At 42.0% G+C, this 14,020-nt stretch overlaps 1 protein-coding gene across 6 annotated transcripts in view; it reads left to right on the forward strand.

The window, feature by feature from the left end:
* Window positions 1–9,674, forward strand: part of Bmi1 (BMI1 proto-oncogene, polycomb ring finger) — a 10,994-nt gene extending 1,320 nt beyond the window's left edge. For 3 of the 6 annotated variants that reach the window (XM_023704957.1, XM_023704958.1, XM_012517729.2), the window contains exons 2-10: window positions 4,309–4,439; window positions 4,768–4,864; window positions 5,366–5,421; window positions 5,510–5,560; window positions 5,724–5,832; window positions 5,910–5,955; window positions 6,594–6,692; window positions 7,104–7,184; window positions 7,302–9,674. In XM_023704957.1, the coding sequence (XP_023560725.1) occupies window positions 4,328–4,439; window positions 4,768–4,864; window positions 5,366–5,421; window positions 5,510–5,560; window positions 5,724–5,832; window positions 5,910–5,955; window positions 6,594–6,692; window positions 7,104–7,184; window positions 7,302–7,631 (981 nt within the window). In that variant the 5' untranslated portion in view covers window positions 4,309–4,327 and the 3' untranslated portion in view covers window positions 7,632–9,674. Of the gene's footprint in view, window positions 1–3,759; window positions 3,951–4,308; window positions 4,440–4,767; window positions 4,865–5,365; window positions 5,422–5,509; window positions 5,561–5,723; window positions 5,833–5,909; window positions 5,956–6,593; window positions 6,693–7,103; window positions 7,185–7,301 lie in introns of all 6 variants that reach the window. The other 3 variants (XM_023704956.1, XM_023704954.1, XM_023704955.1) reach the window with 3 other exon arrangements.
* Window positions 9,675–14,020: the final 4,346 nt, after the last annotated feature.

Genomic DNA, 14,020 nt, shown 5'->3' on the forward strand with positions numbered 1-14,020 from the left:
CGCCGCCGCCGCCGCGCCCGGACGCGCCGCCCGCGCCGCCCCACGCTTTAGCTCCGTTTTCCCCCAGGCGCCCCTCCGCACCCTCGCGACGCACATGGTCCCCAGCGGAGCCCTCGCGTCTGCCGGCTCGGCGGCTCCCGCAGCCCTGGCGCCCTTTGTTGCGAAGTGGATGGGGACGGAACGGGCTCGGGCGCCCGGAGTCGGGAGCTGCCTGGGTCGAGTGGCTTCGCTCCCCTCGCGAAGAAAGCGCCCCGGAGGGGTCTGAACCTCCAGGGAACGCCCCCATTTTATAGGGACGGGTCACTGGGGGCGCGGCGACCCCGCCGAGGTGGGTGTTAGGCTGGGGGGCGCCCCGACAAAAATGTTATTAACTTAAGTTGGAGGGACACTTGTGTGAAATTGGATGGCTCGTAAGATGGCGGTTCCTAGTTGTTTCCCCCAAGGTCTGCATTTGTGTGGAAAAATGGTAAAGTTTTCAAGGTAGTGTTCGTTGGGAGTCTTGGAAGAGCGCTCACACCGACTTGGGACCTGCTTCCTGGGCAATGGGCGTTTCAGATAGGGAGGTTTTTCGCCCCCCCGAATGGGGATGGTGACTGGACGTTACTCTTGCTGTAGGTTTCCTCTGTCCACGTCTCTACCTCGCCCCCCCCCCCCAGCAGAGAGTACAACTTTTTTCCCCACCTCTAGCACGGGATGCATTCAGAGTCCTGACTTTGCGTCCGCTGCGTTTTATAGGTTTTGCTAAATGTCAGCAAAGATCAGGTGGTAAAGGGATGCTCTGGCAAAGGAGCACTAGGAAGTTGATTGCTCATGTTTACGCAGTCATTTGGGCTTGACAGCGATAGAGCATAATCTTTCCCCCCAGAGACTTACAGTTAATAATTGGGAGTAAACAAGTAGAGAGACTGAGCATTCCCAATTGCAATAAAAGGATTTAGTGGGCTTAGTGGTCACGGTTCAATATTTGAAAGAGAATCTTGTATGAACCCCTTTCCTTAAAGTAAGCAAATTCCCGGGCATATATATAGAAATGCAAGTGGAAGTTGGTGGTATATAGAATGTTAGAATAGTTCGACCTGTATTTTATAGGACTCTTAATCCCGTGTTTTGGAAACACACCCTAGGGAACGTTGTAAATTGACAGTTTGTACGAAGGTGTGAGGCTCTATGCTCTAGTAATTTTGGATTTTAAGTAGACAGATCAGGTATTTCTGAGGTTGATTTTTATAAGGAAAATTTTTAATTTTGATGCTTGAATTCACTTTCTTACTTTTCCCTCAAAGTGCAATCAGAAGTTTGAAGTAACCTACCTGTGCAAATTATGTCCCTTCTATCTTTAAAACCATATAAAGACACATGTAGTAAGTTTTCGTGAAAAGATTAAACATAACTATTTGATAAACCTATTAATACTTCACCATTAACTTCTTGGGCATTTGGTAAGTGTCTACATAGGTAAAATTCTTCCCGACTCCAGTTAGCCCTAGTTTTACCCCTATTTCTATTGAGGTGTGATCTCCAACTGGGATTGTGGAGTTCATTTGCATTTCTTAGACTGCTGTAGTCAAGCTGATTGTTAAGAACTTGCTTCTGTTTTCCTTCATTTTGACATTACTGATGTTAGGCCTCCACCTAAAAACTGACAGCCCTGAATATGTTATGGTGGCAAGATTTAACTATTGAGTCTTTAAACCATTGTATGTTTGTAATATTTTTATTGGCTTAAGGGCAGTTTCTGTGTTGGAACCTAGATGATTTTCATTTCTAACGTGCAAAAGAGTTCTTCCAACTTTATTAAATATGTCAAATGTTTTCGAACTTTTCATTAAGTTACCACTATTTTCCATTAGGAAAGAGATTAAGAACTGATTCTTATATAAGGAAAGAAGATATTAGCATAAATGGTAACAAGATTGTGGCCAAATTCTCCTTTGAGCTAAGGCAGGAGAATTGTGTAAAGTAAGATTTAAGATGAATTTTAAAGGATTTTGGTCAAGCACATTTGACTTAAATGTCCAAAGCCAAGTGGTAGCTTATCCTCTTAGGTTTGATTGTTTTCCGAGTTAATATTTGGTGTTGGTCTTCTGTAAGGGAGAGAAGAAAGATAGCTGTTTTTATTGGAGCTCCTTAGTGAACTACATAATCAGTGGTGGCTTTAGTGTGATTATTTTTTTCCCCCAGGGAAGCAGCAATATCACCTTGCAATCTATCTTTCTAGGAAAGATCCTGTGATTTCACAAAGTTTTCTTTAGGATGCTCTTTAATCAAATATAAGTGGATTTAAATACTGTTCCTCTTTAGGCACTCTGCACCATCTACAACTTCTCTGCAACTCCACCTAGATTTATCTTAACCCTATTGTCAGTATTCTTTTAAACAGGTAATCCAAACCTAACAGGAATCCACACATGGATTTTTTGGGTGAGGTCGCAGATTGCCACTGTGGTTAAGGGTTGGTTTTGGTTTGGGCCACATTTTAGTACTGGGTTCTTTTAACTTCAGCCTTTGAGGTATGTTGATGGGTACAGCCCTCTCCTGTTCTAAAATTCCCAGTTACTAAAGCCTCAGGTGCCTCTTACTGCAAAGTTCACAAGTTTCTAGATTTACATTCAAGGCAGCTTTGAGAAATCAGTCAGATCTAGATAATTAGTTTATTTCAGGTTCTGAAATAAAGGGGTGGGGAGGTAATAAACATTACTACTTTTCAACAGTACTGTACGAGGTAATTGGCTTCCTTGATTGTCCACCAGTGTATTTTTACTGACTTGTTAGCTCTGACTTTTTAAAAATATTTAATATCTTTTAGGAGTATAATTTTATCATATGGTGGTTTGTATGGAAGCCAGGCTGAGAAAAGTGGCATTTGTTGTTCTGTCATTACTCTGGTTTGACAGGGTGTTGATTTAGTGTTGGGAAAAGCTGGTCACATGGTTCTTTATGTATTGTCACTATCCTATGTAAGTAGGTTTTTTTTTTTTTTTTTTTGCCTGCTGCATATTTTGTTCAAATGAAACAGGGCTTTCCCCCTTCTCCTCTTCTTGTGAAGTAATTTTCAGCTCTCCCAAAACTTTGTGTAGCTCATCTCATCACTAGGAGAACTTACTAGGGAAGGAAGCTTTAAGGAGGTTCGGTTCAATAATCATCTCTGCAACTTGAGCCTTGACGCTTTGGGGCTAAGTGCACAGTTGGCAATTCTCGAAAGACCTCTTCGTGAAATTTTGACCCAGTGATAGCTAACAGGATGGACCCAACCAGCCAAGATAGGAAACTAGGTCCTCGCACCAAAGAGGCCCCCAAAGAGTGTCCGAAATGGAAATGGCCTAGAGTATTGTTTGCATTTACTTTAGCTGTTCTCTGGGCCGCCGCCCCCAGGCTTCGGGGCCCCCAAGCTGTCTGCCCAGTCGCCCCGCCCCGCACTCCCAAGTCCCCAGCCGAGGCCTGCCACAGCTCCACCCCCTGCCCGCCCGCACCCACCCCGCCTCCCCCTGCGCAGCTCCGCCCCGCGTGCCCCTCCCCCGCGCCCTCGCCACCGCCGGGCGCCCGCACACCCGCGGAGGCTCCGGGCTCTGCTGCGCAGCGCCGAGTTGCAGCGGTGGCCGGATGCCAAGTGTAAGTGTAAGTTGCTATGGAAACCCCGACAGAGGCGAGTTCCGAGAGAGGAGCCCGGGGCGCCACTGGATCCGCCCCTCTCATCCCGGCCCCCAGGCGTCCTCTGGGCCCAGGCCCCAGCCCGAGGCCAACACGGTGTTCCTCCTGCAGCCGGCACCCAGCTCCGGAAATTCCAGGGATGCAGATAGAGCAGAATTTGTTTTCCTTTTGTATCGTAAAAACCTGCCAGGTTCTGGTTGCTTGAGCCGTCTAAAACAACAAGAGCCCTAGGATTTTCAACTGAAGATCCGGGAGGAAGTTTTACAGTAAATCCGGAGAGTTGGAACAAGCTCTAGTGGTTGGTAAATATCTGTGATGTCTGTTTGGTATCTACAGCAGCCTTGGGGGCGGCTAGCCTGAGGACAAATGGAAGCGGGAGTCCCCAAAGAGCTCTGCTTCCAGCCCCCTCCGCACTGTTTCATCTCCAGTGATAACTAGAGAGACTAGAAGTAAATTTAGTTGGTTCCTTTTGCTCCATTTCTATAGATTTTATTTACATCTGATCGTTAAATTCTTTTTGTAGGAAATGTTGTGACGGTTCAGCTGTACAGTATTAAGTAGCTTTTATGAACTCTTTCAAGAGCGTGCAGTTAACTAAGAGTTAGACATAATCTTGATTCTCTTCCTTTGAATTATGGCCAATATTTCTGTGTTTTACAGGATCTTTTATCGAGCAGAAATGCATCGAACAACCAGAATCAAGATCACGGAGCTAAATCCCCACCTAATGTGTGTGCTTTGTGGAGGGTATTTCATTGATGCCACAACCATAATAGAATGTCTACATTCCTGTAAGTAGAGACAGCTCTCTTTTTTATGTCGTGTATATACAGCCCTCTTGAACTTTAAAAACTGTTAACAAGTACCACAGTGCTTGGGCATTTTGGTCAAAATGATAGGATTTTCTTCTCGCATTTAGTGACGTTATCACATATTTTAAGTATTACAAGCATGCATTGTATTTTCTCAGGACATTGATGAATTTCACTTATTTTCTTGGAAGTGCCTTTTGGCATTTACCATCTTGTTTCTACTAATTCTCAATTTCTGACAATTTTAATGCTTTGGAGTTTAGGCACTAATTTAAACTGTACAAAACTTACATGTTCCTACTTCTAGTCTGTAAAACGTGTATTGTGCGTTACCTGGAGACCAGCAAGTATTGTCCTATCTGTGATGTCCAAGTTCACAAAACAAGACCACTACTAAATATAAGGTAGGAGAATGTCGAAATTCTCTGTTTATAATTGTTACAGAAGTTGTGTAATTTACATACAGGGAAGGCAATCTTACTTTGTCCTCACAGACAATTTATTGTTGAACCTCTAGTGATTTTGTGAAAAGTGATAGTGACGAATGTTAGACAAATTTTATTATTGCAGTGATTTTTAAGGGTTTTTTTTCTGATTGTCTTTTACAAACTAAATTAGTTCTTTTGTGCATTGTTCTATGGACTTCAAGATAGATAAATGCTCAAAAAGTACTTCTATACTCTATATTAATGAATTTAGTAACTTCAAAGGCATGTTTCACTCACCAAATGTGAAATTAGTGAAGAAAAAATATTTCTTCTGGTTTAAACATACTACATAGAGAACTTTTCACAATTGTTAGTGTATAGACACCATCATGATCAAGTAAGACCAAGAATATAAAATTTAGTGCATATTTTAATATTTGTTATATTTGGTGGTTTATTTTTCTAATTCTTTTTCAGGTCAGACAAAACACTTCAAGATATTGTATACAAATTAGTTCCAGGGCTTTTCAAAAGTGAGTAATTTGCTTAAGTGAATTTAAAGAAGAGTATGGATTGGTTTTACCTGCTACACTATTATTGAAATCTTTTTCCCTCCTTCAGATGAAATGAAGAGAAGAAGGGATTTTTATGCAGCTCATCCTTCAGCTGATGGTAAACCTTTTAGTGGGCAGAAGATATTTTATTTGGAGGGAAAATTAGTACTTAAAGCTCATTAAAATTGAGTTTACTCTAAAGTACTCCTTCTATTCTCCTGTGTAAAATACTTTAATTAAGATTTCAACTTTTAAAAATTAGATTTCAAATGTCTTTATAGCTGCTAATGGCTCTAATGAAGATAGAGGAGAAGTTGCTGATGAAGAGAAGAGGATTATAACTGATGATGAGATAATAAGCTTATCCATTGAATTTTTTGACCAAAACAGGTAAATTATCTGGCAAGTCTATTTTATAATAATATGCTTATTACATTGTTTCACTAATAATTTTTTCTGTTTCTTAGATTGGATCGGAAAGTAAATAAAGACAAAGAGAAGGCTAAGGAGGAGGTATGTTCTGTGTTACAAAAGTATAAAGAAAAAACTCTGGGTTCTATGTTTTATATGGGTGTGATGTTGTTCTTTAGAATGGATATTCTAGGGCTGGAGAGATGGCTCAGTGGTCTAAGGCACCTACTTAGAACAAGCTTGGCAAAGCATCAGGGACCACGGTTCAATCCCCCAGCACCACATGCCAGCCAGCCCCGCCCCCTGGTGGGCTGAGCTGGCCACACACACACACCACACTCTCTCTTTCTCTCTCTCTCTCTCAAATAAATAAAAAATAAAAAATAAAAAAAATAAAAAATAAAAGAATGGATATTCTAGGGGTAGGTGATGCTGTTAAGTACAAGAAAATGGTATGTTTCAGTTTTAAAGTAATCTGTGTGCTATTTTACTTAGAATTTATATGTGATTGTTATTCCAAATATTTTACCTAGTTCAATAAAATACTTTGTTGTTGGTAAAATAGTCATGCTTATCAAGTTTGTCATACTTAAAAGCTTATTACAATGATTTGTTTGCTTAGTATTTGTCATAGTAAATTCAGAGTATATTTGAGAGTTTAGTTGGATCTAGTCTTGGTATTAGTACGTGTCCTATCTGAAAGGAAGTTGAAAAAATTACTTTTGTAAATGTGTTCTCAGGTGAATGATAAAAGGTATTTACGATGCCCAGCAGCAATGACTGTAATGCACTTAAGAAAGTTTCTCAGAAGTAAAATGGACATACCTAATACTTTCCAGGTATCTATGTTTATAGTTTTATGTAGACTTTTTAAAATTTTGTTCTTGGATTATGAACCCAAAAATGCAATAGAGGGAAATTATAACACTAAAGGAGAAAGATACCTTCTAAAATACTTGGGATAGGGGGCCAGGGAGATGGCTTAGTGGAATATGCACTTCACTGGCAAGGGCAAGGGCCTGAGTTCAATCCCCAGTTCCGCAAAAAAAAAGAACCAAAAAAACAAAAGTAAAAATAAAAAATAAAATACTTGGGATACATTGCTTTTTAAGATATATAACAAATCTCTAGATAATTTTTAAAGCTGATTTTCCTTATTTGAAGTTTCAAGGATGATTCTTTGTCCAAATGTTGGGAGTAAAAGCACAATAACAAAAATACTGTTTTGTGAATTGAAATATTTTCAATAGATCGATGTCATGTATGAAGAGGAACCTTTAAAGGATTACTATACACTAATGGACATTGCCTACATTTATACCTGGAGAAGGGTAAGTAGCCTATCTACTCTTTTTTTTTTTTTTCTTTTTCTACCTACTCTTCAGTTATGGTAGATAAGGACATAGACATTTAAGAGTGAGTGATATTTTTCCCTTTTAACTTTGCAGAATGGTCCACTTCCTTTGAAATACAGAGTTCGGCCTACTTGTAAGAGAATGAAGATTAGTCACCAGAGAGATGGACTGACAAATGCTGGTGAACTGGAAAGTGACTCTGGGAGTGACAAGGCCAACAGTCCAGCAGGAGGTATCCCCTCCACCTCTTCTTGTTTGCCTAGCCCCAGTACTCCAGTGCAGTCTCCTCATCCACAGTTTCCTCACATTTCCAGTACCATGAATGGAACCAGCAACAGCCCCAGCGGTAACCACCAATCTTCCTTTGCCAATAGACCTCGAAAATCATCAGTAAATGGGTCATCAGCAACATCATCTGGTTGATTCCTGAGACTATTGAGGAAAAAATTTTAAACTCCTGATTTATATAGATATCTTCATGCCATTACAGCTTTATAGATGCTAATACATGTGACTATTGTCCAGTTTGCTTTCTTTTGTAGTGACATTAAATTTGGCTGTAAAAGATGGACTAGATGTGATATTCATGTGGACATTAATTGAAAAGAAAGATTGTTCCTATAAAGAATTGGATTTTGTGAAGGCAGGCAAGACTTTTTACTGTGTTAGGAAAGATGTGAAATGGTTTCTGTAACCGTTGTTTGGATTTGGAAATACTCTGCCGTGGATTAGAAGCATTGGGCCATAGTTTGTTAATCTCAACTAATGCCTACATTACGTTCTTCTTGATTGTTCTTGTTATCATGCTGTTTTGTGAACCTGTAGAATACAAGTGCTTTTTATCTTGAAATTCAACAGATGGAAAGAATAAACATAGAATAAGGCATTCTATGTAGCCATGTCACTGTGAATAACGATTTCTTGCATATTTAGCCATTTTGATTCCTGTTTGATTTATTTCTTTGTTGCTACGCAAAACTGATCAAAGGAAAGTAAACTTCAGTTTTACAATCTGTATGCCTAAAAGCGGGTACTACCGTTTATTTTACTGACTTGTTTAAATGATTCGCTTTTGTAAGAATCTGATGGCATTATGCTTGTTGTACAATGCCATATTGGTATATGACATAACAGGAAACAGTATTGTATGATATATTTATAAATACTATAAAGAAAATAATTGTGTTTCATGAGTTCAGAAATGGTTGTTAAAATTCTCCCAACTGGTTCGACCTTTGCAGATACCCACGCAGATACCTATATTGAGGGTGGCTTTACCAGCATACAATACTTTTAATAAGGATAATCTAGTTCTAAATTCTGCTCTATTTGAAGTAATTGGCAAATAATCGTTACACTGATTTTTTTCCCCAGTAATACATGGTTACTTTTAAAATTGTTGCAGAAAACAAAACCTTTATAAGGAATATGGAAATGTCATAATTTTTCATTGGCATAATGGAATTAATGTGTTTTTAAATGCCTATTTCTTATTGTAATTCTAAAATTTTTAAGTGAACCAGCTAATTGCTGAAAAACATTTTGTCTAAAGTTATTTTAATATATGGAATAATAATTTCACATTTAAAAGTTGCTTTAACAGTTAATGGAGCTAGGTCTGGTGGTGTGTGCCTGTAATCCTTGCTCTTGGGAGGCTGAGACAGGACGACTGCCAGGAGTCCAAGGCCAGCCTGAACTGCATAGTGAGACTCTGTCTCAAAAAAAAAAGAAAAAACACAACAATTAATGGAATATGCCTTCTTTATAATGTCTAGAAATAGAAGCAATTTATCATAAACTTCTACAGGAATTTTTAAATACAGCAAGTATGTTAACTTCAAATATGAATAACCCCAACAATTCTCAGTTTGTGTTTTGCTTTGGTCGAACATGGTGTATGTTCATCACCCATCAGTTATTTGTGAGGGTGTTTACTCAATATGAATTGTTTCATGTTTGTATGGGAAATTATAGCTAAACATTTCATTGTCTCCCGTCTGCAAAAGAAGCACAATTCTATTGCTTTTTCTTGCTTATAGTCATTAAATCATCACTTTTGCATATATTGCTGTTATTTCTGCTTTCTTTAAAAGATTCCATAAATGTTTTATGAAACCACAAAATACATATATTTTTATTTTGACCTAAATTTGTACAGTCCCAGTGTAAGTGTTGTTTCTGATTATAGATGTAATATGAAATTTCATTTGTAATTGGGAAAAATCCAATAAAAAGGATATTCATTTAGAAAATAGCTTAAGACCTTTAATAAAAATTTGATATGAAAAGCACAATGTGCAGAAGTTTTGGAAACGCTGTAGTGGATTACAACAGGTAAAATCTAAATACATTGCTGTCTTAAATAGTAATGTTACTGAGAAGTACATGCTTTGTTGTAAATTGCTCAACAGCTCATTGAAAGATGTATGTTTATTTACAATCTTTGAAGTAAAAGTTACCAATGTTTGTCAGTTTTGGTGAATTTAGCTCATTTTTCTAGGCATAAGTTTTCCGTGATATCTAGGACAAAGAAAAGTTAGTGAATGTATCATATATTTTAATGTTGGCTATCATTGGGTAAAGATTGAGCAAAATACTTTTCAAGGCAAAAATACTTAAGTGGTGGTGGATTGTAATTTGACACAAAACCGAGTTACAAGATTGATACAGAACTCGAACCTTGACATTTGAACCTCTTTATAATGGAATTATTTTTGAAATTTCTTATTAAACTGTCATGTATTTCTGGTTTATTTAGCACTATTTCACCATACTTAACATTTCCATTTATCTTATTTTTTTACTCATACTTGCTCTGAAAATTACTGAAGTTTAGAAGGATATTGTAGCTAAGATTCCCTTTTTAAAAAAATATGGTTTACATTCATAATCAGCCACTACAGTTGTAACAGTATTTTCAAACCTGATAAATTACCACCTTAAAAAAAAAAACCCGCAAAGCCCCTTCAAAGGTCCTAGTTTTTATCAAAATAAATTCCTTGAAAAGTCAGCAGAAGGTTTGACTTCTAAAATATTCTAGGCTCCAGTAACAGTAACTGTTTAAAGTGTTCTACAGAAGGTGCCTAAATTGATTTCACAGGTTTTTAGTTTAAATGCAAAAAGAAAAAGGAGGCTGGTTGCTGTTGTGTAAATAGTAATCTATCTTGTTTTACACAAGCGTAGCACTTTACAAGTACTTTTGCTTTTTAAATTGCCGGCCGTTAATTGCAGAGTTGAAAAAGTTGCCCTGTAGTTAACTGATCAGTCACCTACATTGCTTGGTTTCCATATCCATATGTTAGGATCTGTGGAAGTAAAATGCAACTGATTAAGTAAACTGGTAGAACTTCCTTTCATCCTTTCCTCTTTCCCCAATACTGTACAGTACTTGGAAGACTTCATTTGTAAAATCTTGATTACACTTATTTAAGGCCTATCAAGATACTTTTGGTATGCAATCTTGATAGGAACTTAAATACCTGTGTGAAAGGCTACTTGCACTGATGATGAAGACGGTTGATCTTTTTAGGTAACTTACAACCTGTAGAGGGGGTGGGATTTGGGAAACAATCTGCACTGGAACCCAGTCTCTTAGAATCCTGAATGAAGAAAGGAGTCCCTCCCATTTGTCTTTATACTTTACTGGCTTAATATCATATCTTTTTCTTTCCATTGTACCAGGAATGACAGTTGGAAATCTTGATTTATATTAGTTCTCACATGAAATAGAGGCTCGTTTATGTATTCTGGAAGCAGTTGTTTTCCCCATGCATTTTGTACAAGCTTAAAGTTTTTGATCAAAGTATATTAAAAATAAGACTTTTATCCTTTTAAGTCTAGATCACTTTTAACAATACTAATTAAACCTTTGTCTAAAACCGAACCTGTCTTTAAGATACCGAATTTGTAAAGAGCAGAGAACCCACCTTTTAAAAGTTCTTGGGTTAGTTGCATCATTTCACTTGAAGATACTTCATTTGTCAACCGAACACGACTGGTTAATTATTCTAAACTCGCTCCAAAAAATCCTGACCAAAATAATAGGACTGAACTGGCACGACAGAATCAGAGGTTGTAGGACAGGAAGACAAAGCTTCACACATTGCAGTCTCCCGGTAAATCTAACTTGGGAAATAGCTCTGCCAAAGACTGAGCCAGCCGATCTCACCCTGCAAATCTCAAGATCCCCCAGTTTTGATTATGAAAGTCTGAAAATGTTTACACAGTCGAGTGTTTCCTGTTTCCGCAGTTAATTTTTTTTTAAACGTTTTTCTTCTTTTGCTTCTTGAAACGGATTTCCTTTATTTGCACCAGTTTCTTTTTCTTAGTGAGCAATTTTTAAAGGTCTCACATGAAGAACTTCACTATCAACCTCCCCATCCAAGAAAAGTGTCTAGGTTGCTGTGTCCGTGGAAAAGGGCGCAGGACTGCCTGCCTGGGGAACACCACCTGACCTTTCTCACCGCGCTGCCTGCCAGGCCAGGGGTCCTTAACCAACTCAGCAAGTCGACGACATCGCGCTACCACTCTCCGTAGATCCCTCTTGAGTGTTTCCAAAGAAGTTTAGGGGGATAATTCACCTCCAATCTTAGATCTCTGAGTAGTAGCCCTCCCAGTAAAGATTTCCAAAGGATGACTTAAATTGTTTCATTTAGCTGATTCTTGGCTTAAAAAAATATTTTCCCAAAGATCATCCAAAAATAATGTACAAAAACAGCAAGTGTTGTTCGGTGTTCCCTGAGTCATTTACATTTAAGTAAAAATATTTTTTGTTGCCCCGCTTCCTGGGTTATTTTAAGATGGAAACTTCACAAGGAACGTGACTTCAAGGTGTGTGGCAATGATGTAGAGGTCTTCAACTCTGTCCTCCAAAATCAAGGAGGTCCCAGGGTACAAGAACAAATTTACCTGGGAGGTTACTAACCAGGGTACTTGGGAAACACGTCAAAAATGAAAATGGAATGAGAATGTTGCAGAAACGGACTGACGTTATTGCAGTTAGAGGAGTCTGTGCAAGATGTAGCCTAAGGTCTAAATGCCCTAGTGGAAGACACCCTAACAAAGTGCAGCCCAGTAGTACGGATAAAGCCCAGGACTACGTAATTACAGTATGAGTGGGGGAGCTGTGGTGCTGCTCCCACCCCAAAAAGAGTTTTCTAGGTTGCAACGCCAGGTGGAAAGGGTGCAGGACGCCTTCCTGGAGGAAACCCCCGTCACAGCGCTACCTTCTAGGCCAGTGGGCCTTTAACCCAAAGGGCATGTTAAAGAAGAAAGGGCCCTTCTCCCCGTCCTTGGTTTCAAACTACTAGCTCTCCGAGGGGCAGAAGGAGCCCCAGTGCCCACCTCCCTTCCGAGCGTGGGATGCTCGGCCTTGCTGGAGCGTGGGCTTGGCGCCGCCAACCGGGAAGCCATTTTGCGCGTGCGCCGCTCGCCTCGCGCTGCCTACACCCGGCCGCGCGGATCCCGCCAAATTTGAAAGCGAGATTGTCAGGCCGGGCGCGCTCGGGAGGCTGGGGAACAGCCAGCTCTCCAAAGCAGGGCGCCGGGGGCAGCGGCAGCAACGAAGTGGGTCCAAGCCGCCTTCCCAGCGCTCCCCTACCCGTCAAAGCCGTCCGCAGGGGCGCGCCCTGGGGCTGAGCTCACCAGGCCCGAGGTCGACCTGCGCCCCAGACTGCCCGGCCTCGCAGGCGGAGCCACGGACGCGCGTGTCAGTGGCCGCCGTGCCCGTGATGGTGTCTCTGTGCCCGGTCTACCACCTCTCCTGCCCTTTGTCCTCCAAGGATGAGGTGCCCTCGAGGTGGGCTTTGGGGTCGACTTTTAGTGTTCCTTTCCTTCTTTCGGTACTGGGAATCGAACTCAGGACCTTGCGTTTTCCAGGCAGATACCCGTGCGGCTGAGCTATCTCCCCGGCCCCTGGGAGTGAATTTTAAACACAAGTTTTAGTACCAGGCTGCCGAGGGTGACCTTGGAGGGGACTGGGAAAGATAGGGCCGGAAGAGGGCCTGTTAGCCCTGGGCTTGTCGGGAGCGGCGGCCTCGCGGGCGGGAGCCTCCAGATCTGGTCTAAGCGTCACACCTCGGGGCCTTGGCGACACCTGCGCGGTCCCGGACCCAGGCGCTCGGTGGGACGCGGCCTCCAGACGCTGCCGGATGCAGCCGGCTTCCTGCAGTCTGCCTGTCGGGTCCACGGGGTCCCTCGGGCGCCCCGGATCGGGCCGAGGAAGGGAGGACTAGGGGAAAGGCTGGGGGCGAGGAGAAGCGAAAGCAGCCTAAAATGGGCGACGCCGGCGCGTCCTTGCAGCGCGGCAGGCAGCCTCGCCGCCATTTGGTGGCAGATTTCGGTATTTTTGCAGCGCGCAGTGCCGAGCGTCAACACTGGCTGCCTACGTGGCAGAGCCATTTTTTTAAAGCCGCTCTTTCACCAGATGCAAATTTCCCGCCAGCTCCCCTCCCTTGGGGGCCGCGCGCTCGCCCGGGCTCCGCCAGGTCCTCGACCTGGCCGGTGGGGGACCGTTCCTCGGGAACCGAAACGAACCGAGCGGAGCCGGCCCGGAGGGCGCTCTGTGCTCCGCTTCCTGCAACCGGGCTCCCTTCTCCCGGTGCGGATTCTCGTCGCCCTGCGGCCGTGACGGCGTCCTCGCGCCCGCCTCGTCGCCCTCCGCTGTGGCGGGAGCTGAGGCGAGACGCGACTCCGCGGGGCGCAGGCTGCAGTGGCCTCGGAGGCGGACAGGGAGCGGGCGTCCCCGCGGCGGGCCGCCTCGAGAAGCCCCGAGGCAGGAGGTGGCCGCTCGGAGAACAAAGGGCCGCGGGGAG

The sequence above is a fragment of the Octodon degus genome, unplaced genomic scaffold (genome assembly GCF_000260255.1).
Source record: "Octodon degus isolate 3935 unplaced genomic scaffold, OctDeg1.0 scaffold00208, whole genome shotgun sequence".
Taxonomy (NCBI): Eukaryota; Metazoa; Chordata; class Mammalia; order Rodentia; family Octodontidae; genus Octodon; species Octodon degus.